We start from the raw sequence: 24045 nt of genomic DNA on the forward strand, positions 1-24045 counted from the left end.
CACTATTCAAGGAAGTTAATGATATTTTCTACCATCAATCCAAATGCAGTAATCTTAATTATTATGGCCGCATTAAAAGACATGAAAAACAACAAGAAAAACGCGAACTTTGAAACTTGTGAACTATTGCAGTATTATTGCAGCCATTCCATGCCAAACTGATATAGTGGTTTTCAGATTTTCGTGAAAATTGGTAGCTTGTTTTCGTTATGGTAAAATATTGAACCTGTATTATTTTTTTGTTGGGTCCCAGCAAACATTAAGTCGTATGAATAGCTCTAATTGGAGGCGATATACATACAACCAAGACACATTTGTATGATATATGATGCATATAACTAGCATATACACGCAAAAGTGGAGGCGATATACGTATATGCCATATTTTGTACGTATATAAAGCTGTATATAACGATATGTGATGGTTTTTGGACTGATATGCGAATTGATCCGACAATGTTACCACTCAATTTAATTTTATGCGAGTTTAGATATACATGATCGATATTTTGATTGATATTTTATGCGATTGTGATTTGATACGAATTTATATGTAACTTATCATGTACAAAGTTATACGATTTAATGTTTGCTGTGGTGATTCGATTTTTTTCACTTTTTCCCAAAAATGACTTTTATCAAAAACTCATACCTTTTGAACCACTAAGCCTATTCAGATTATCGATACATCAAATTGCTAGTTAATGAGCTAGTCTTTTTTGGAAAAAATATCAAACTTGCAAGAAATTTGAATATATTTTTTTTGTAATTCTTGATTGTATCCGTTTTTATAGTTTACATGGTTTCGGGACCAACGGCGCTATATTTTTCTATATTTTTTCTTGAAAACTGAGGATTTTTAACTCAAAATTAGAAATGTTCTTTTTTTCTTTTTTGAGTTATAATTTTTTTAAATTAACCGATAGTTCGGAATATTAATTTCTTCCCCTTTTTCCTATTCTCAAAACTTCATAACATTTGAACTGCTAGAGCGATTCAGATGATAGATATATCAAATTAAAGCCTAGAATTTTTTGGAAAAATATTGCACTTGCGAAAAAAATAATTTTGTTTTCGTGATTAATAATTGTATCTGTTTTTTATAAATAAAAAAAAATTTTTGCAAGTGTGAAATTATTGACTTGAATTAACTATGTCGATTATCTGAATCGGTTCAGTAGATCAAAAGTTATGAATTTTTGAAAAACGTAATTTTTGAAAAAAAAAGGAGAAGCATGATTTTTTGAACCATCGGTTAAATTTGAAAAATCATAATTTAATAACGAAGAAGAACACATTTTTGGATATGTTATCTAAAAAATCCTCAGCTTTCGAGAAAAAATTTAAAAAAATGTAGCGCCCTTGAATGAAAACTATAAAGAACAATTACGAACAATAATTGGCATGGAATATATACAGTATATAGTTTGGTGTTAATTTCCCCGGCAGCTAAAAAGCTGATTACTAAAAACTAATTGACGTTGACGTTTCGTTACCTTGTACATTCTAGATACAATACTAACAGAGGGTATTGATAAAAAATGGCTTTTTACGGGGTGTGTTCGAAACTGAAAAAAGAGAAATTAATTCAGAAATCATATTTTTATGTTGTTTTTTAAGCGCACATACATTATTTAGTCGTATAATTATTGTATCATTCAATTTATTCCGTTGAGAATGCTTTAAAACATTTCAACTGATGCTCTTACCACATTTTAATTTTCTTATTCAATGTTCAGTTTCTATGGTGAAGCTTCATTCGTAAATTACACATTTGTCATCATTGGTGGAATACGACCATAAATGTTGTTATGAATAGCACAGCAAGTTATGATTCCAATACATATGGGTTTATTTTGATAATGCATTATACTTAAGCCGATAAAAATGGATTATAATATTTGTCCACAGCGTTTCAGCGTTTATATGTATATTATATTCAATTTTCAGTTCATAATTTCTATCCCATTCGCCATGTTTATCATGATGATGCTAACATTATATACGAACCCCCCACCTTATATATGATGTCTCCCATCCTCTTAGAGACATCTTAACAATATGTTAAATTTTTAGAGCGTAAACCATCTGTCAATTTTTTCATTGTTTACATTTTCTTTCCACAAATCGTTGCCACTTTTTTCTCTCAAGTTCCACTTCTCTTCTCTGCTAGTACAGTTGTATGACTGTCATAAGTATAAACAGTGAATTTTTTTTACACTCTCAAAATTGCACCGACTTGCACTGACGACTGAATGATATTGTCAATCTGTGCAAACTCAAAACAGCTGGGAATAAATATTGTTCGTATACAGTAAGTTACATTTAATGCGACGTTTAGTTTTTTGGACAGACATGTAATGTGACACGTTTAAATGGACATTTTTGTAAACATCGAGTTCAGGGCCCGAATTATGGCGTCACATTAAAGTTGCCACCAGACGTAGACACTGTACCACTCACATCGTCAATGTTCAATTGTTGAAGATCATAGCAACCGCTGATAATCCGAGGCTTTGACGTTCTGAATTTTTCAATAAAGATTCATTCCACTGTTAACTGTTACTAAAGACAGACGTGTTTGATTTTTACTCTTCAAGTGGTTATGGACCCAGAGCACGGAAATTTTTCAAGATTATTTTAATTTGAAGCAAAAAAAAAATGTCCACGGCCAGAAGTTCGGTTCCCGGTGCTGGATCTGGAGCTGGAGATGGCAACGGAAGAGGCAGGACTGAAGTTGGAAACGTTCGAGTCGGCAGAGGTTCCGTTGCGCTGCCGGCAATTGAAAAGCTCAGAGGAAGGGAGAACTATTAGACGTGGTCTTCTGCTATGCGGATGATTTTAATCCGCGAAGGAAGTTGGTCTGCAGTTGATGGCGATGATGAAGGCGTTCCCAAGGACGTGAAGTTACAGGCTTTGGCCACGATTTGTTTAAGTCTGGAGAGCTATAACTACAGCCTGGTGCAGGACGCAGTGGACGCGAAGGAAGCATGGTGGAAACTGGCACCCGCTTTCCAGGACAGCGGGTTGACCAGAAAGATCGGACTGCTCCGGAAGTTCACGACGGTCCGGCTGATGAACTGCACTAGCGTTGAGGCATACGTGTACGAATTGATGACCACGAGCCACAAGCTAGCATCCGTTGGTTTTAAGGTGGACGACTCCTGGCTTGCGGCTATTTTGCTGATGGGTCTTCCTGAGCAGTACGAACCCATGATCATGGGCCTCGAGGCCTCTGGAACGGCTTTGACGGCGGACGCAGTTAAGGCGAAAATTTTACAGGACGTAATACTTGACCGCGGTCCGGTCAGCAGCAGCACAGAAGGTGCTCTGTACAGCAAGGCAAGTCGGAAGAAGCCCACAGACCCAAAGGACGGTGGAAAAGGTGAGAAATTGTGCTACAATTGCGAAAAACCCGGACATTTTGCAGCCAAATGTCCCAATGCCAAGAAGTCGACGGTGAAGGCAGGAAAGTCGAAAGATTTGTGCAGTGTCCTCGCTATGGGAGATGTTAGGACCGACGAATGGTATCTTGATTCCGGTGCCACCATGCATATGGCGCGGGCGGACCAGATTTTCGTTGACACGGTTGATATGGATCACGATGTCGGAACAGCAAACAACAGCAACATGAAGGCCGTTGCTAAGGGAACGGTTTCGATGGAAACTTTGGAAGGAAGTGTGGACGTTGTCAATGTTTTAAAAATTCCGGACCTAGCAACCAACCTGCTGTCGGGCACCATCTGCAAGCGTGGAAACAAGGTGGTGTCGGCGGACAGATTCGAAGTCTGGGATGAAAGCGGAGAGCTTGTCATCACCGGAATAGAAGAAGGTGGTCTCTATCGTGTGAGTCGGTCGGAGAAATCGTTTTTGGTCAACAGCGTGGAGCTATAGCACAGACGTCTCGGCCATTTGAATGTCGGAAGCTTGAAGAAACTCAAGGAAGTGGCAGATGGAATCGACTTCAAGAATGAAGCTCTCGCTGATTGCGAATCGTGTCTCACGGGAAAGCAGGCACGATTTCCGTTTCCTTCCAGTGACTCAAGATCGGAGGAATTGCTGGAACTGGTGCTCTCCGATCTGTGCGGCCCGGTAGAGGTGCCATCGTTTGGAGGCAGTCGCTACTTCATCACCTTCGTGGACGATGCCAGTAAGAAGGTAGGCGTGTACTTTCTCGAACGGAAGGCCCAGGCCTTAGGTGCGTTCCGGAAATTCAAAGCTAAACTTGAGAGACAAAGCGGAAAAAAGTTGAAGATTCTGCGTACAGATAATGGGACGGAGTACATCAACCGAGGTTTCCGTGATCTCCTGGAAAGTGAAGGTATCCGGCATCAAACCACATGTCCATATAGGCCCGAACAGAATGGGGTTGCGGAACGTATGAACCGGACATTGGTGGAGAAAGCACGATGTATGCTTAACGATGCCAAGCTTAGTAAGCAGTTTTGGGCAGAAGCAATCTCAACAGCTGCCTATCTGGTGAATCGTTGCCCGACACGATCGTTGGGTAACAAAACGCCGGAGGAAGCGTGGACCGGAAGCAAGCCAAATTTACAGCATCTGAAAGTATTTGGTTCTCAGGTAATGAAGTACGTGCCGAAAATAAAGCGGAGGAAGTTCGACCCCAAAGCAAGAAAGGTTATTTTCATCGGCTATTGTGAGGACACCAAAGGCTACCGTCTCTATAATCCGGAGAATGGTGAGTTCGAAATCAGTCGAGATATTGTGGTCCTTGCAGAAGGTGCGATGAATGCGAGAGCAGCGTGTGACCAAGATCTACAGCCGGTGGAGTTCATGGAGCTTCAGTTTGAAGACCTGCTGGTACCACGAAGCTCTGTGGGTGCAGCCGATGAAGGTCAGCAAGAAGTACAAGACCAGCAAGAAGCACCAGTTGGTGGAATTTCGGACGATGAATACCAGAACGCCGACGATACTATCCACAACGAAGAGGTTGCAGATGCAGCTGAAAATGCGCTTCTGCCGCAACTCGAAAGGCCAGCTGATTTGCAGCAAGCGCCAAGGCGCAGCGGTCGGAAGCGCTGTTATCCAGGCAAGTACAATGATTTTATTAGCTATGGAGCATATTCTGGTGATAGCCTTTCCCCCCAGTTGCCTCCTGATAAAACCGACGGGGAACTTGAGATGGACGACCCGAAATCCTACGACGAAGTTCTGCAAAGGCCTGACAGGGACCATTGGATTCAAGCGATGAACGATGAGTTGGTGTCACTGAGCGATAACAACACGTGGGTATTGGTGGATCTACCGGAAGGGCGAAAAGCTATTCGGAACAAATGGGTGTTCAAGACGAAGCGTGGTCCTGATAGGACCATTCAACGGTACAAAGCTCGTCTCGTCGTGAAAGGATGCTCGCAGAGGTCAGGTATGGATTACGACGAGGTGTACTCTCCCGTGGTGCGATATGCGACGATTTGTTACCTCATGGCGCTGGCGGTCAGATACGATCTGGACATCGATCAGATGGACGCCGTTACGGCATTTTTGCAAGGAGAATTGAACGATGAGGAGATCTACATGATGCAGCCGCAGGGGATCGACCAACGAAATGGAAAGGTGTGCCGTTTGAAGAAAGCGTTCTATGGCTTGAAGCAGTCAAGCCGAGTATGGAATGCGCAGCTGGATAGCGTGCTCCAGAAGTTCGGGCTGAATCGTTCTTCAGTTGACCGTTGCTTGTACTGGATGATTCGTGAAAACAAACTGATGTTCGTCACCATTTACGTTGACGATTTTCTGATCTTCACCAACGATCGGAATCTGAAACGGAAGCTGAAGAAGTATTTGTGCCAGCAGTTCAAAATGAAGGATCTCGGTGAAGCCAAGTTCTGTTTGGGTATCCGAATTACGAGAGATCAAGCAGAAGGAAAGCTAGGACTCGATCAGCAAGCGTACGTTGAGGAAATCATCGAACGGTTTGGCATGAGCGAAGCGCACCCTGTTTCAACGCCTGCAGATCCAAGCGTACGACTGGACAAATCGATGGGACCAAAGAATCCGCTGGAAGTCGAGGAGATGAAGAAAATTCCATTCAAGGAGGCCGTTGGATGTCTGACTTTCGTGGCTCAGGTGACTCGTCCGGACATTGCTTTTGCGGTGAATGCTGTTAGTCAGTTCAGTGCCTGTCCAGGTCGTCAACATTGGGAAGCCGTGAAGAAGATAATTCGCTACTTGAAGGGAACGTTGACGAAGAAGTTGGAGTATTCCAAGCAAGGATCTACCGAGCTAGTTGGCTACTGCGATGCCGATTGGGGAGGAGATACAGATACCCGGAAATCGACGACGGGCTACGTTTTCACGCTACAAGGAGGAGCCATATCGTGGAATGTTAAAAAGCAGCCAACCGTCGCTTTGTCATCCTGTGAAGCTGAATATATGGCCCTGTCGCGTACAATTCAGGAGGCCATGTGGTAGAACAACTTGCAGTCGCAGATATTCGAGGAACAGCATCCGATATCTCTTAATTGCGACAACCAATCTGCAATCAGCATCGCGACAAATGGATCATACAACCCTCGCACGAAGCACGTGAGCATTCGCTATCACTTCGTGCACGATAGCCTACAGGAAGGAGTGGCGCAGCTGTCCTACGTATCGACGACCGAGCAGCCAGCTGATGGTTTTACGAAGCCCTTGGCCGTCCAGAAGCAGCATCGTTTTTGCGAACTTGTGGGTGTCTCGGATTAGGGAGGAGTGTTGAAGATCACAGCAATCGCGACTTCGGTAGATCTCCCATAATTGGAGCACGAGGAACTGCTTTTTGAATTTTGCATCGTTGACAGTTACGGCGAATCTTACCGAACGTTGCTTGTAGTCGTGGTACATAATATTTCTTCCGAATCTCGTTCAAAACCGTTTGATGATTGAGGTGCCTAAATTTTTCGTGGTATTCAGCGATAATTAACTTTGTCACATGATGATCTCTGGGTAGAATGATCGGGCGTTTCGTAGATTGCTCGGCATACTCACAAGCATCAATTCGTCCACGCACGCGCAGAACTCCTTCGCTATCGACGAAGGGAGATAATTTATACAGCACACTGCTTTTCGGAACGACACAGCAGAATTTTTCAATGCACTCCTTATTGCTTTCAAGAATTCTAACATCATTCGTGTATGTTTGCCGCTGCACTTGGCGATACATAGTATATTCTGCATTGAGCAATTCTTTTTGCTGCAGAGGTCTGGTGATAATAGGATCATTACTAATTTTATTTCGAATGTTAATCGGAAAACGTTGAACAAATGCTACCGTTCTTACTAGTCGTTTCCACGAGGAGAAGTTCTCCATCGCAAAAAGAGGTTCATAAATAGAGTGATGTAGAATATTCGTTCTAATTTCTTCGGTGGTTTGACCAAGATCTTTCTCGCTTTCCGGCCGTTCATGTTCCTCTTTTCTTAAGAACTCTGGACCGCGGAACCAACGACTCTGGGGCCGTAAATCTGGCAGCTTCTGCCACTTCGTGCCTTCATCTGCAATATTCTCTTTCGTTGACAACCATCTCCATTCGCCGATTTCGGTCGAGTCTAGTATCTCGCTTACGCTGTACGCCACATATTGACTATATCGTCTGTGGTCTGATCTCAGCCAGCAGAGTACGTTCCGCGAATCTGTCCAGAAAATTTTTTTGGAGATTGTTATTCGATGTGACTCCACGATATTTTTTGCCAGGCGTGCTCCGATCACTGCTGCCTGCAGTTCCAAACGGGGAATAGAGAGGTACTTCAGCGGAGCTACGCGAGTTTTCGCCCCTACTAATGCACATTCAACTTTGCCTCTTTCACAGTATCGCAGGTAGGCTACTGCAGCAAATCCTTTCTCGCTGGCGTCTACAAAGGCATGTAATTGAATACTTGTGGTAATATTAGCAGTGGTTGTTTGACGATAACATCTGGGTACTCGCACTTCTTCAACCTGTGGCAAGACCTGAAGCTATAACCTCCATTTGGTATCGAGATTTTCTGGAATTTCTTCGTCCCAGGCTGTTTGGCTTCGCCATATTTCCTGAAGAAGGACTTTTAGGTACATCAAGAAATGTGCCAATAGCCCGAGGGGATCGTAAACGGTCATCAAAGTTCGTAATACCTCTCGCTTCGTTGGGACTCGGTCCCCTGAAAGTAGCCCCTGGTCGTGTCGAGCGGATAGTTTGAACGTAAACGTGTCTGACGCTGTACACCACCACATACCAAGCACCTTCTCGGTCGACAGTTCATTACCGAGACTCATACTTCTCTCCGTTGAATTAGTTTCTTGTAGCTTTGATAAAATTTTCTTGGAGTTCGAAAGCCAATTTCGTATTTCGAATCCTTCTTTGGAATGGATAAATCGTACATTGGTCGCAAGAATTGCTGCTTCTTCTTCGGACTCTTCACTGGATAACATGTCATCCACATAATGTTCGCGTTGAATGCACTCCACCGCCCGAGGAAATTGTTGTCGAAACTGTTCAGCGTTGCGATCCTTCACGTACAACGCACAACTTGGCGAACATGTTGCTCCAAATGTCATAACGTTCATGACGTACACATCTGGCTGTCTAGTAGAATCGCCGTCTCTCCACAAAAACCTCTGACTTTGTTGATCTTCTTATCTTACTAAAACTTGGTGATACATCTCTCTTATGTCCCCAGTTATTGCAAAACGAAACTCACGGAACTTGTACAAAACTGTTATGAGTGACATCAAGTGATCGGGTCCAGTTAACAGGTAATAATTTAGTGAAACGCCAGCTGAGGTCGCAGCTGCATCCCAAACAATGCGTACCTTTCCTGGCTTGTTCGGATTGACAACGGGAAATATTGGTAGATACCATATCTTCGGATTGGCAACATTGATCTCATCTACACTCAGTTTTCTTATATATCCTTTCAGTTTGTACTCATTTATTTTGTCCTTCAACGTATTAGCAAGCTCAGGGTATCGAAGCATTTTCTTTTCCAAACACCCCAGTCTTTTTTCTGCCATTATTCGGCTATCAGGAAGTTTCACATCATCGTGACGCCACAATAGGCCGGTCTCATAGCGATTACCTTTAGGTCTAGTCAGTTCTAGCGCTCGTTCGTCATCTGTCGAAAGTCGTTGCTTGCATGACTTATACACGCCCATATTCTCAACGGAAAAATATTCCTTCAAAGCCGCATTCAACACGGATTCCGTATCATTCTGACATGCACAAATGTGAAAGCTGTGATAGTTAAGGTTTTTTTATCGGAAATGATTCTGAACACGGTCCATACACGATCCATCCAAGTCGCGTTTTCGCTGCAGCCGGCTGGTCGTCTTCCCCTTCTCTGTAGTCTACTGCTTGGCTTAGCTTCCAGTTGTCGATGCCGACCAAGATTCTCGGAGAAACGGAGTCATATGATTCAATCGGAAGCCCTACGAGATGCTTATAGCGAGACGATAGCTGAGACATTGAAACGGATTGGGGTGGTAAGGACAGGCTACGGACGGTGTGTACTTTTGGAAGTACAAAGATTTTGCTCTGGTTGACAACGGCAGAAATTTTCACGGAGAGTTTGACAGAGTCATTTTCATCACGTTGCTGACCAGATGTCCAGTTTAAGCAAAGTGGATGAGGTGTTCCTTTTATTCTCAATTCCTCCAACAAGTCATGTTCCATAAACGTTGCAGACGAACCATCGTCAAGAAACGCGAAGGTATTCACCGAAGCACCATTACCATGAAGAGTCACCGGAATATACTTGAACAACATTCTTCCTTTCATTGCCAGATGCGTATTGCAGCTCTTGCGAGCGAGACAATTCTTGGTCGTTCGATGTTGATGGCGTATATTGTAAGTTTCGGCTAGCTCAGAGGTTATTATGACCTCAGGGTCGGCTCTTCACCGATAACGCGCCGTGGACTCACTTTTCAACGGAAGATTACGGAATAAAGTAGAACTACTATATCATGAGGATTCGTTATTCAATAAGAAGAGAAAGGTAAGTATCTTTATATATCTATATTTATTTCTTTTCAGGTTTAAAGGTTAGTATATTGATGCGGCCAAACAGGAACAGATGGGAACCAGGTAAGTCCGAAGAATAGAGAGAGAGATTTTGGCGGATTTTCTACTCACGCACGGTGCCCGCACATGGGGGTCGATCTCATCGGTTCCAGTATCGGTGAGCGGGGCTAGGCTCTACCAGACCTCACCGTACTGCCCTCAAAAGCGTCCAACCGACTTACCCGTATGCGTGTGGAACAACGATTACGAGGGGGGCTCGCTGACCACCGGCACTGAGGTACCTCCACCGTCGGATTTCTTCTGCGAGGAGGGCGGATGTCACCCGGCGTGGACGGTCCCTGGGAGCTGTGACTTCTCCTGCCCCTATTTACTCCCGCACTTTCACTTGAACTCTTGGTAGGTAATTCCAACTTTAATTTTTCTCGAATCTCGACTTGATTCCTTCGACGGTCCGTGAGCTAAGAAGGAGTCGAGTCATCCTTCTTTCCTTCAAAGCTCGAATTCCTCTTTCTTCTCTTCATTTTCATCTTTCTCTCTCTCTCTCTCTCTCTCTTTCTCTACTGCTTCCTTTCCAGCTATTCCTTCGTCATTCGGGACCGGAAATCTCCCAACCGAATGTTAGGTCTCATTGTACATATTGTGTTAGTAGTTTTACAATTGTTTCCGTTTTGTTTTGACAGCATACATTGCCTTTCAGGTAGGTATCAAAGTGGATTGGGTAAGTATGAGTGGGATTTATTTTAGGTTGCGCGATTTAAACTGTCATTCAATTCTTATTATTGAATCAATGGCTCTATTTTGTTCCGGTTGTTTTCAACCGTAACAATATCTCGAATCATCATGCAACAATTTATTGTGCATAAACGTGCATCCGTTTCTTCCACAGGGCGTTTTTACAAAACATGATCCCAAAATGTTTTCGAAGACACTTTCTGCAAAGCTTATGTTCTTTCATAAATGTCCAACGTGAGTTAATATCCATGGATTGAAATGTTTTACAAGATTCTAGAGAGTTACAATGAAGTTTGCAGGCAAAACATTCCTTCTGTGATCGTGACACTACATGCGTGTATTTTCCTTCTGACAATGGCAACTCTGATTCAGCATCGCAATGTAAATTGATGAAGTTATCGTCTCGGCGACCTCTTCTTTCAGTTTTGGTCGCATAATTCGGAGATGGAATCGTGACTACACATGCAGCTTCTACTAACTCGCCTAACCAATCGCCAAAATCCGACAAGGTAACTCTTGCAAGACGCTGTCGATGCATCGCCCAGTTTAGTTTAATCGTTGCGGGTAGCCTGTCCACTAACTCTCGAAGCAACGCTACATTGCAGAGATATTCGTCGAGCCCACACGCCTTGATCGTTGCACACATATTCTGGACCGTTACTCCAAAATCAATCAATGTATTGAGTTTCTCCGCTTTCGGAGCAGGTAATTCTCGAAAACGGTTAATCAGTGAGTGGACAATAATTTCGGGACGTCCGAACAGAACTCGCAACGTTGAGATTACTCCCGCTAAACACGATGGATGCAAGAGACGACTACGAACGGAATCTAGTGCTTTCCCCTTTAAACTTCTTTGAAGACGAAACAGATTTTCTTCATCGCTAAACCCACAAATTCTCGTTGAACTTTCGTAACTCGATATGAACAACGGCCACTCCTCAGGGTTGCCAGAAAATACGGGTAAGTCTCGCGCTACAGCTTGCCTGGCTGCTAACTGGCTCCTACTAAGCTCATGACTAGAACCTGCTACCGACTGAGTGACATTATTTCCGACATCTCTATCGCATACGAACACGCTATTTATAACATTAGATCTCGATTCGAATGACCTGCTCATGATCGGCTCCTCAACATGATCACCAAAACGTTGTAACACGGCGAAACGTTCTGCCAATTGCTTCTTCTCCAACGCATGTTTCTGCTCGAGAAGCTCTAGTTCCAATTCTAATCGACTTGACGCGCTTACTCCTACATCATTTATCGCTGCCCCGATTGTAGTCGAACATGCCTTAGGAACGGCACCGGTTGACTTCGATGCACGAGACTGCTCTCCCGTTAGGTGATCTGGAACGTGAGAATATGAAGCTGGTTCTCTCAGATTCTTCAGTGCCTTCAACTCCTCGTCTTTTTCACGCAACAACTGCTCAAACGCCTTCTGCTGCTCGTCTAATCTCCGCTGCAACAACTCCATCTGTCTATAAAGCTGACGATCCGGCTGATCTTGCTGTTTACTTTGACCAGTAGTCCCTTCTGCGAGTGGTGTAGAAAATCCGACCGGGACCTGAGCTCTGGCGCTGGAACATTGCCCACAACTCCAATCGCGGTTCTGGATACTTTCATTCACACCTACACATTTGAAGTGATACCATAGCCCACAAACATCGCATGCTACCATCCGGCTGCTATCTGGTGATTGACATAGCGCACAACTTGCCTCCTTAGTTGGGGAAACGACTATCTTCTTCTGACCGACACTCTTAGACATTTTGCCACCCGATCGCATAAACGAATTTTTTTAAAATGTTGAAAAAAATTACTGCAGTCTTCCGGTTTAATAACGTTTTTATTTGGTTGTTAAAAAATTCCTTTGAATGACAAGAATGACAAATTTTGATTTTAAAACTAGTAACATCAACATGGTAAGTATTACAAACATAAACATATAAACGGTAAGTATTTAATTGATTTTAGTTACTAATCTTATTAATCTATTCTTTCTTTTCAGGTCCTATAGAAACCCTATTGAATTTAGCAATTGTTCAAAGTAAACACTCACGTTTAATCTTCTCCAGTAATTTTTATCTATCTGCTTTGATCGCTCTGGAATTTAATGCTTTGATTAGGTCGATATTTGTAAGAATCGCATGATTTTACCTTGTTTTTAATTTAATAAAATCAATTTAACTGTAATAATATTTTCTAAACATTGAACTACAACTTTTCACTCTCAGTACCTTTTGTTTGATCTGTTTACCAATGGCAGCAATCCCTTTTGTTTATTTGTTTACCAATGGCAGCGACTCGAAATACTCCGTCATTATTCGTCAAGATGTACACATCCAGGGGTGAATGCGGCTTGTCCTATCGGAGGTTCGTCACGGTTGTGACAGTTTCTTTATATCAATGCACGCATTGCACTGAATATTAACAAGAGGCATCTTCCGTGTATCGCCAAAGACGAATGAACTGTCTGAGTTTCAAGTGTCTATAATTCAAAAGAAATAGAAAAAGTGCATCGTCATTCAACAAGTATCAAACACGCGTCTAACAGATGCACACAGTTGCAGTGCTAAAAATGAAACATCGCGAGAATGACCGTTTATGAAAAATCATTTCTCGACTCTCGGTCAAAACCGTCAACAAATCTCTAAGTTTCTATGTTTCGCGCAACGAAAACGTTGCTTGTTTTCGAAAAACCAAACATCAATGTTTAGAAGCGACCTATAATCATTTGCACTCTTCTCTTTTTTTGCTTTCTTTGCCATGACTCGAATGGTTGTGTTAATTGCAATGCCAGATACACTTCAAGTGAAATATTCACTAGCGTTCACAGCTCGAGGGGAAACATTAAACACAAAAGTAGAATAAGCGACCTTTGTTGTTTCGTGCACAGAAAGATTTTGAGAATTTTCTTCATAGGAGATGCAATACTTATACGCTAGCGACAGCTTACTTATTATGCAAGGGTGGAGTTTACTTCGCAATTTTTTTCTTTCTGCTATCCCCCTTCATTGTTTCTGTTCTAGCGGTTGCACAAATGGACAGAACACATGTATGGAAAAATGGGAATGCTTCCAATTTTCATCAGTTTAAACCAGATACAGACTATGGGATTGTAATGTAAAGCATATCAAACAAAAAAAATTTCCAATTTGATTGGTCTGCAAATCGTTTAAATTCGTTCGTAGAAAAAATAGTTATTAACGTTAACTTTATTTCATAAAAACGTGACCTGTTTTCTGATTTGGCACCCTTAATGTAAGACGTAGTCCTACGTCAAAAATCTAAAATTGGTGGCGATATACATACATCCAAGACACATTACTTGTATGATGTGTATAACTGGCATATGCATATAAAATTGGAGGCCATATACATGTATATGGGGTATATGATGTAATCTTAACGATAATTATACGATTCAAGTTTTTCTAAGATGTATGTATATCGCCTCCACGTTTGCATGTATGGGCTGGCAGGCGCTTCATATACATGCAATTTATAATAGTCATACTTGTATGTTTGTGAATATAATCCTCAAAATAAAATCATTACACTAAACCTTCGTTTCAAACAACTTATACAGCAACCAAATCACGCAATAAACATCAAGAATTGCTGGGAATCTGTTATCAACATTTGTTCAAATTTAAAAAGGTGCTTAACTCCAGTTTTGTTGACATCTTTTATGCATTCAATTAAATCGTACGATAAATCATATATAAACATAAACATTCCCACCTTTCATCCTTCATAAAACACCTCGTAGTAGAAATCTGTCAGTATGCATACACTCTCCTACGAAACATAGTGGAAAAAAATATATTCGTCGATGTAAACAAGCTGTAAAAAAGGAGACACTTTTCGACGAGTGATTTGTATGAAGTTCCACTGCCGTGATTGTACCGTATGTCAAACTGACAATTAGAATTTTTCCAATTTTCACCACATATTTCAATGATAAAGGTTTTTATTTAGCGTCTAAACTATCAAGCACAACAAGCAAATTTCCACTCTGAGTTATTAACTCAAGAGAAAGTCAGTGAAAAGAATGTTTGCCAAGTGTTTTGATACAATTTGTTCATGCTACCCACCACAAACCGACTATGGCGCTGCGCACAGTAATACCAGGGACAGACATACAGCTGTACTTGCGTTGTACGCGTACCATGACAGACATACTTTGGTTGTACATTGTACCGTATGTCAAACTGACAATCAGAATGTTTTCCAATTTTCACCACATATTTCAATGAAAAAGGTTTTTATTTAGCGTCTTAGCTATCAAACACAACAAGCAAGTTTCCAGTCAAAGTTATTAACTCAAGAGCAGTGTTTGGATTTCGATCAAAATCGAATGATACACAATGTGTCATGCAAGTAAACTCTCACGAACATATAACCAAATATGAGAGGATCATTCAGATACTTGTATGAATGTCAGTAATCACTTGTGTAATATTTAGTGATTAAACTAAGAGAGGAACGAAGACTGTTGATTGCATATCTGATCTGTATCAAACATCGCATACCATTTTCGAAGCCTGCATACAAGTTTGAACCGCATATATCGTCCCATTTTACTATAGCGAAACCCACTGCACAGACAAGTAGAGATGTGCCATCCGCTCATGAGCTGTTCCGAAGAATCGACTCTTTGAAGTGAGTTGACGCGGAACAGCTCGCAAAAAAAATCAAACAGCTCTTCAGCTCACTTTGATGATGATGAAGGAGAGAAAAGAGCTGTAGAATTGAAGAGAGTGTGTGAGCTGTAAGATTCAAATGAACTGACCGTCTCTCGCTCTTCGTGTTAAGACATCAGTTTAGTTTCATTTGTCCCTCGTCTTTTCAACTGTTATATTCGCGTTGACGGCATTGAGCTTTGTTTACCAGTTTAGGGGGCGCCAAAAATAATAATTGGCTCTCAGGCAGAATGAACACGTTTTTAAAATTCAAATTATTAATGAAAATTAACTTCTGTGTATCAAATGAGTATTCTATTTCAATGAAAAACACTTTGTTTGCAGGCGGTGCAAAAATCTCATAAGATTTTTTTTTTTTTGAAGAAAACTTTCTATTGTAATGTAAAGCCTCAGTAAAAATGTCGGAAATGTTGTACTCGCCGAGTCTGTTGTAAATAATAGTCTGGAATACGTGTTTCAAGTAATTAATAATATGGTGTGAAAAATTTCATTTGAATTTTAACATTTTCAAACTGGCTTCGTGGCTATCGAGTTTGGGACCCAAATTGAAAGTCGGCACTGACAACTGAGCTGAAGAGCTGTTCATAAAGAACAGCTCATTTAAATGAGCTGATATGATCAGAGCTGTTCATCATGATGAGCTGATTTGCACACCTCTACAGACAAGTGCAAAGCAATAAATGATACAAGAAAAATTACGTCATCATTACGTCACCATTTGCGGAGAACAGCGAATGGGAAAAGAGATAAAACGCGAGAGTTTTTGCTTCTCACTGGAGCGGTGTTGCTAGTAAAACTATGCGGTCTATATGAATATACACATTTCAAGAGATAGCGGCGTTAAAAATGGAAAATATAATCTGACTACCCTTCCCTTAGCCTCTATCGAGCTAAATAATCATATAGTTTGCACTCTCTGAGACTTAAAAATCAGGATCTGCTACATTAGCTGAATATGAATCTTTCGCTTTGCGTTGTCCGTACGATCCTGCTGTTTCATGATGCATGGAGAGGTCGGTATGCATATGTTAGAGGCAAAGAAGAAAATAAGCTTTCTGCACCGAAAGCGTATATGATAGCTTTGCTTGCATGCTGGTGTGCAATGAAGTGCGAGCCGATGAGAGTTGTCTCGTTCTCTTTTGTGTCGTGATTTGCAGCACATAACAACAATAGAATACCGCTGGGGGAAATGTTTCCTGAAAGATCATATTTGAACGAACGAAAGCGATTTTTTCAATGAGTGGACCATTTGGCAAACACTGCTCAATAGAAAGTCAATGAAAAGAATGTTTACCAAGTGTTTTGATTCGATTTGTTTATGCTACCCACCACTAACCGTCTATGGCGCTGCGCACAGTACAACTGTAGCCATGTACAGCGGTAAAATAGGTCGGTACAGGTACAGCGATTGTACCGAATTGCTTGCATGGTTCTAGCGCTGTACATGGTGACAGACATACAATTTTCGAAGTACAACGCAAGTACAGCTGTATGTCTGTCATAAGTATTACATAGGGTTTTTGAAAGTTCGAAAAATTGCCAAAATGGCGTCCATTTTTGCTAAAAATGAATTATTTTTTATGAAAAATCTCTGTTTAGAAGCTCATAAAAATAAAAAAAGATATATCAAACGGCTATGTAGTGCTTTATATAATTCATTTTCAACAAGCTGATAAAAAAATCAGCTAAATCGGTCGTGTAGATGTCGATTCCTCCAACTGAAAAACATGGTTTCGAGAAGCTTGCGTGGCTTTGTAGAATCATTTCGAGAAGCAACGACTCTTTCTTGCCTTTGCGAGAACAATACACTAATTGGTCATATGTCGCAATTTGTTTCTTTATATCAATGCACGCATTGCACTGATTATTTAACGAGAGGCATCTTCCGTGCATCGCCATTCAACAAGCATCAATAATATCGCTGTGCTACGTCCGCTTAATCGAACATTCATCCTCACATGTGCAAGTAACCTCAATTCGTTTAAAGCCATTCACATCGTATCAAAGAGCACAATCCCCCTATTGTCATCAATCCTGATAAAACGCCTGCTGGAGAGCACGTGTGTAGATTCAATGAATCCAGCGTTGCTGGATTCATGGTAGGTGACTGCACAATGACGCGAGATATTGTGATTCGAAAGAAAAACAATAACCTGGAATTCATTGCTGACACACACCGTTCATACTACTCTCTTCATGATCATCTTCAATGGCACCAACTGTAACTTCCTGTTAGTGACTCATATGAGTTACTAGCTCAAAGAGCACAATGTGCAAACCACAGGGTCGTTCCCCAGAACTCACAGGCTGCATCAAGCTGTTAATCGGGAGCTCGTGGTAAGCTTCTCGAAAGTATACACACACCTCAATGAGTAAAATCCTCAGCCGTTTTCCAACGTCTCTCAAATGTCTTTTGAGTACGGGAAAACGACCAAACAGCAATAACAATATGTGTACAAACGAAAATTCATGTAAACAAAACTTTTGATGGGGGGTCTCCGTAGCCACATTGGTTGCGATCGTGAGTCGATCGTGAGTTCAAAACTCAGGGCCCTCATTGACCATCTTTGTGTTGTTACAGAATAGCTACGTCCACGCAACAATCATCAGCGATGGAGATCGATCCACGGTCGAAATAAGATCGATTCATCCATACAACTGCTCTGCTCTGCAAGACACATCGGGCTGCTGTTCTATAAATAACTCAACAATGATCAATCAACTGTCTCCGCTGCCCGGTGGTCCAACTGGATAATGGAAGAACAGAAAGAATACTCTTACGCCTAAATGGCTACTGTGTGAATGTACTATATGTAATGGTATAGAAGGAATACTGGTGAATAACAACTGTGTAATGTGCTAATTATAGATATGATAACCATGTGACATGTACACGATTAAAATTCGGCTCTGTTACATCTAAAATGCTAATGAGCCTTAAATAAATAAATGGGATAAAAAAAAACTTTTGATATTAATTACACATGTATTACACTTGTATTGAGGTTCTGTAATATTTCTAATTGTATATTCTATCTAAGATTTCAGTTAATTCCTATACATGTATCTTTTATTATTTGTTTTGGTTTTCTGAACCATTTGTGACGTCAGAGTTCATGTTTTATTTTTATACTTTCGCATTTATGTTATTGTGCAATGTGGTGTGGTCCTTGTTCTTATGTTTTCTGTTATTTCTCTGTCTTCTCTGCCTTGGTGTTGTGTTGCGATGTGGATATGAGGAAAAGTGTTGAAGACACATATAAGATGGAACCTTCCGGTTACACAACATTCCCAACGTTCGCCTCCTCAACGTAGTATTACTTGAATCGTTTCTATTAGTGCTTAGTGAAGATTTTTATGCCGAGCAATACGCCTTGAAAATATTTAAATACTCATAGGGTAAATGATCTTGGTTTGTCCAGTCGAAAATATGATCATGGTTTGCCCACTTTTTTGAATGCTCTAATTCAGCGCTCCTGTGTCAAATAAGACCTTCGAATGTTTCGAAACATATAAATGAAATTGCCTTTTACATGATTTATAGTAGTTTGATAGTATATTTTTACGAAATCACATGTTTTAAAGGATTATAAAATACACCTTCTATTTGTGTCAATGCGCCCCTCATTCGAGCTAACTTTTAATCGATCACCAGATGATTATTTGGCACGTATTCAGACCTTTTCTGGATTACAACACTTATAAATATTGTAAACATTATGCTTGCTCACCATTTGTATCGGATTTACATAGCTAAACCATTAAATTAACGCATTTTGATAAACTCAATTCTGATCATGAGTTGTCCAATTCAATAATGTTGTTTTGTCCATGTTCGGATTGTATGAATTATGAACCTCCTCAGAGCAGTCGCGTTTAGACAGCTTGAAGCTGAAAGGTTTTAATGTTGAAATAAACTTATGAATTCTTGGAAAATGTTAGCTTACAATAAGTTTTTCTTCACGCCTTCTTGGCAGTTAGAGGGAGCTCTAACCTAAGTAAACGGGTCTCAAGCTCTACACTCAGGTTGCAGATCGAGCTTAGATAAGAAGTAATTTTACAATTAGTTATGTAATAATTTGGAACAATTCCACTTTCACTTTACTTTTTAGAGATAGTTCTTTGAAACGCACAGGTATTCAAAGAATAATTACTAGCAAAAAGGTATATAAATTTTCTACTGGTCAAGTCACGTTAATCTCACAAATGATAATGATCATAGCTATTGTTCATTTCATTTCATTATCCCTACATCTGTCAAATTCTATTACATTTTCTCCACTGAACCCGAACCTCAACGTTCGTCACTTCTGACAGCAACCGTCGTTTTTACCAATGGATCGTCTGTAAACTCGGCGGTACAGGGTAGTCCCGATCTTCCGAACAGTCCACATGATTTCTATGGCAACCGCTTGGCGCGCTGCAGTTTGTTTATGTTTGTTTATGGTGTGCTTCGCCCATAGCAGAAGTATGGTTTTTCTGTGTTGATTGTGTTGAGGTGAACACTTCTAAAATGCCCAAGAAAAGGCAATATTCTGAAGAAGCCTAAATTATGAATGAATCAATATGATGACAGTAAACTCCAGCAATCATAAATGCAACATCTAATTGTGAATTCGAATGTTTTCATTCAAAAATGGAGATTTCTAAAACCGGACAAACCATGATCATTTTTTTGGGCAAACCATGATCAGAGGTGGTCAAACCATGATCATAATTCTTTAAGGAAAATCGTTAAAAAACATAAAAATTTGAAGTATTAGCAACTAGAGACTTGGGGCTTTTCAATAAACCCAAACTCGTATCGATTATATGTGATTTTCTAACCAACGTCGTGTATCCGGTTCCATGCTGCCCGCTCTCAGCTCTCCAGAGCATTGAGGGCACAAGGCAGACAATCGGATATCCCCATCCGGGATATCATAGGTAGCCATGGTCTTGATCTTCTGCTTCATCTCTACCTATTCCTCAGAAACGCCGATGTCAACGTTTAATGATATTTCCTTCGTTGTATCCCTGTTTCATATCCCTTCTATCCGATCTATAAACTTTTACTTAGTCGCGGCAATATATACACACACTCTTTACAGATACACAGGCCGAAGGTTGTGCAGTCCACTGATCATTCAACAAGAGCCAAAGGTTGTACTGCTCATGACAACTCTCCTCGAGCTGATGATTGCGCCGACTAGTGATCATTCTATCCTGGATTCCTCGAGTCGAGAAAGACGCACCACGCTAGATATGGGGGAAGCCATATGAGCCTTAATAAAAATATATATTTTGGATAAAAAAAAAATCTCAAATCCATAGTCAATGGCGCCCATCGGTATCGAAATATCATCAACACCACCATTTTCGCTAAATGCTCCTTTCAGTTCGGCCTGCAAAAACTTTTCTGAACTCTAATCCATAAATTTGGTGTTCCTGAAAAGGGCCATTAACTATAAGCTAAAGTACTAAGATAATAATGACGAAAGCGGAAGCGCGGCTGTTCAAGCACGCTCTCCTCGGATACGATGGGTCAGTTGGATATCCTTGGGCATGATGTGATGCGTTTTGCGTGGCTTAGCACACAAATTGGTGTCTTCGAACAGGCCGACTAAATATGCCTCGCTTGCCTCTTGCAGTGTCATAACGGCGGAAAACTTTGGAAGCGCAAGTCGGTTTTGAAGTCCTGGACAATTCCACGAATCAAACGCTGCTAAGGTAGCTTGCGGATCAGCAATTCTGTCGACTAATGTCTGATAGCGAAGAATTTCACGCAAAGAGACGGTTCTTGGCCAGTAGCGATGTGGCTTCTTCACACCTCCTGTGAAAAATTTAGATATCACTATTTCCAAGTGGGCGCGCTACATACGGATACGGATGATTTCAATAACCTGTTTTCAAAGCTATTTTTAAGCTATTGCAAAACAGGTTATCAGCAGTTTTACAGCAAATCCAGTAAAAGTCACTTCAGGAGTTCCACAAGGCTCTCATCTTGATTCTCTTGTTTTCATTTTATGCGTTAATGACATCTCCTTCGTTCTCAAGCGTATCAATGTACTTGTGTATGCCGACGACATGAAGCTTTTCCCGGAAATTGGAAATGAAAACGACATCCAAGCATCCCAAAACAAAATACGTGTATTCGATACTTGGTGTAATAAAAATCTACTAAAACTGAATGTAAAAAATGCAACTCCATAACATTTAGATCAAAAAATCTTTTGTCAAATATACAGGGTCGGACAAAACATCAAGACCACTGTTCAAGCAAAAAAAGAAAGTGACAAACCTTTGAGAATGAAAGAAGACCGAAACTTCCCAAATTGGAATGAAACCTCGTATCGAACGTGCTGAGAATAGACCGAAGCAAGTACCTCCTGGTTTAAGCGGTTCTTCTACGCACCAGGGGTCCTCAGCACTTCCCGGAGCAGAGCCCAACACGTCTGTTCCTTTTTCGCGGTCGAGGCAACAGCCACAATCTGGCTTGCTTGCGCTTTCTGACCTGGTGGACAATATTTTAAATGCTTTAAATATAAATGACCCTCTTAAAAGCATAGTATTATGTTTGCTCCCGATTGTGAGAACATTTTTGAAAGAAAAATGTGGTTTTTTAGCAGCGTTCATTTCCCTCGATGCCTGATTCAGTGCAAGAGGTCAAGGATTTGACCACTGTAATACAGTGGAATTGCAGAAGCATCATCCCTAAACTAGATCAATTTAAATTTTTAATTTATAGTTCTAACTGTGATGTGTTTTTCCTCTGTGAAACATGGCTTTCTTCAGCCGACGAGCTGAATTTCCACGATTTCAACATTATTCGCCTAGATCGAAATGACTCGTTTGGTGGCGTACTATTGGGGATCAAAAAATGTCACTCCTTCTATAGAGTCACTCTCCCATCGATGACAGGCATTGAAGTTGTCGCTTGCCAGACACAAATCAATGGCAAAGACCTCTGCATTGCCTCGATATATATTCCTCCAAGAACTATGGTTGGCCGCCATCAGTTTATTGATATCATCGAGGCACTGCCGGAGCCGCGGCTAATCTTAGGTGACCTCAACTCCCATGGAACAGCATGGGGTTCACTCTACGATGACAACCGTGCCACTTTGATTTATGATCTGTGCGACAACTTCAAATTGACAGTTTTGAATACTGGGGAAGCAACTAGAATAGCCAACCCTCCTGCACGGGCAAGTATGCTAGACATATCACTTTGCTCTTCTTCGTTATCCCTGGATTGCACGTAGAAGGTAATGCAAGATCCTCACGGTAGTGACCACCTGCCAATAATTTTATCGATCGCCAATGAATCAGGTTCTCGTGAGTCAGTCGATATTGCTTATGACCTCACGAAAAATATTGACTGGAGAAAATTTGCAGAAATAATATCTGAAGCACTTGTTTCCATGCATGAACTTCCTCCACTCGAAGAGTATAACTTTATATCGAGTTTGATTTATGAAAGCGCACTTCAAGCTCAAAAGAAACGTGTTCCTGCTACCACTTTCCGACGTCGTCCTCCATCACTTTGGTGGGACAAGGAGTGTTCAAAGGTCTACCTTGAAAAATCATCCGCTTTCAAAAAATTCAGGAAAACTGGATCAGTGGAATGGTTTCGAAAGTACCAAGCTCTAGAAGCCAAACTAAAAGGTCTGATTAAAGCAAAAAAGCGTGGATATTGGCGAAAGTTCGTCAATGGTTTGTCAAGGGAGACCGCTATGAGCACTCTTTGGAATACGGCTAGGAGAATGCGTGGCTGGAACCATACAAATGAAAGTGAGGAATACTCTGACCGTTGGGTTTTCAAATTTGCAAGAAAGGTTTGTCCCGATTCCGTTCCTGCACAAAACGTCGTACGCGACATTCCGCTCCAATGCGATTATGAGAATTTTTCGATGGTAACAATTCAGCTCCGGGGTCGGACAAGATTAAATTCAACTTGTAGAAGAATCTTCCCGACTTGGCGAAACAGCGTTTGCTGAACTTGTTCAACAAGTTTCTGGAGCTGAATATTGTCCCACATGACTGGAGGCAAGTGAGAGTGATAGCCATACGAAAACCCAACAAGCCGGCTTGCGATCACAACTCGTATAGGCCGATTGCAATGTTATCCTGTATTCGTAAATTGTTAGAGAAAATGATTCTACTTCGTTTGGACAAGTGGGTTGAGGCGAACAATTTGCTGTCAAATACGCAGTTTGGCTTCCGCCGAGGTAAAGGGACGAACGATTGTCTGGCGCTGCTATCTTCTGAAATCCAAATCGCATTTGCTCGCAAAGAACAAATGGCTTCCGTTTTCCTCGATATCAAAGGGGCATTTGATTCAGTTTCCATGGAAATTCTCTCAGAGAAACTTCATAATCGTGAACTTTCACCAATTCTGAATAATTTCCTGTACAATTTACTGCCAGAAAAGCACATGTTTTTCAATCATGGCAGCTTGAAATCTTCTCGATACAGTTTTATAGGCCTACCACAAGGCTCCTGCCTAAGCCCCCTCTTGTACAGTTTTTACGTCAATGATATAGATGATTGTCTAACTAGAGACTGCACGCTGAGACAACTTGCAGACGATGGAGTTATTTCCATCACGGGTACTAATCCCGTCGTTCTGCAAAAGTCGTTGC

At 41.2% G+C, this 24045-nt stretch overlaps 1 protein-coding gene and 1 long non-coding RNA gene across 2 annotated transcripts in view; both read right to left on the reverse strand.

Annotated features, from left to right (window-relative positions):
• Positions 1-12645: 12645 nt before the first annotated feature.
• The window catches only part of LOC129771476 (scavenger receptor class B member 1), a 33280-nt gene continuing 21880 nt past the window's right edge, over positions 12646-24045 (reverse strand). Inside the window, exon 7 of the mRNA XM_055775154.1 lies at positions 12646-13203. Within this exon, the coding sequence (XP_055631129.1) occupies positions 13114-13203 (90 nt within the window). The 3' untranslated portion in view covers positions 12646-13113. The remainder of the gene's footprint in view (positions 13204-24045) is intronic.
• Positions 18959-19634, reverse strand: LOC129771479 (uncharacterized). Its single transcript, XR_008742387.1, has 3 exons — positions 19527-19634; positions 19369-19460; positions 18959-19312 (listed from the first exon to the last, which is right to left on the reverse strand). It is a non-coding gene; the product is annotated as an uncharacterized LOC129771479 (long non-coding RNA).

This window comes from Toxorhynchites rutilus, chromosome 2 (genome assembly GCF_029784135.1).
Source record: "Toxorhynchites rutilus septentrionalis strain SRP chromosome 2, ASM2978413v1, whole genome shotgun sequence".
Lineage (NCBI taxonomy): Eukaryota > Metazoa > Arthropoda > Insecta > Diptera > Culicidae > Toxorhynchites > Toxorhynchites rutilus.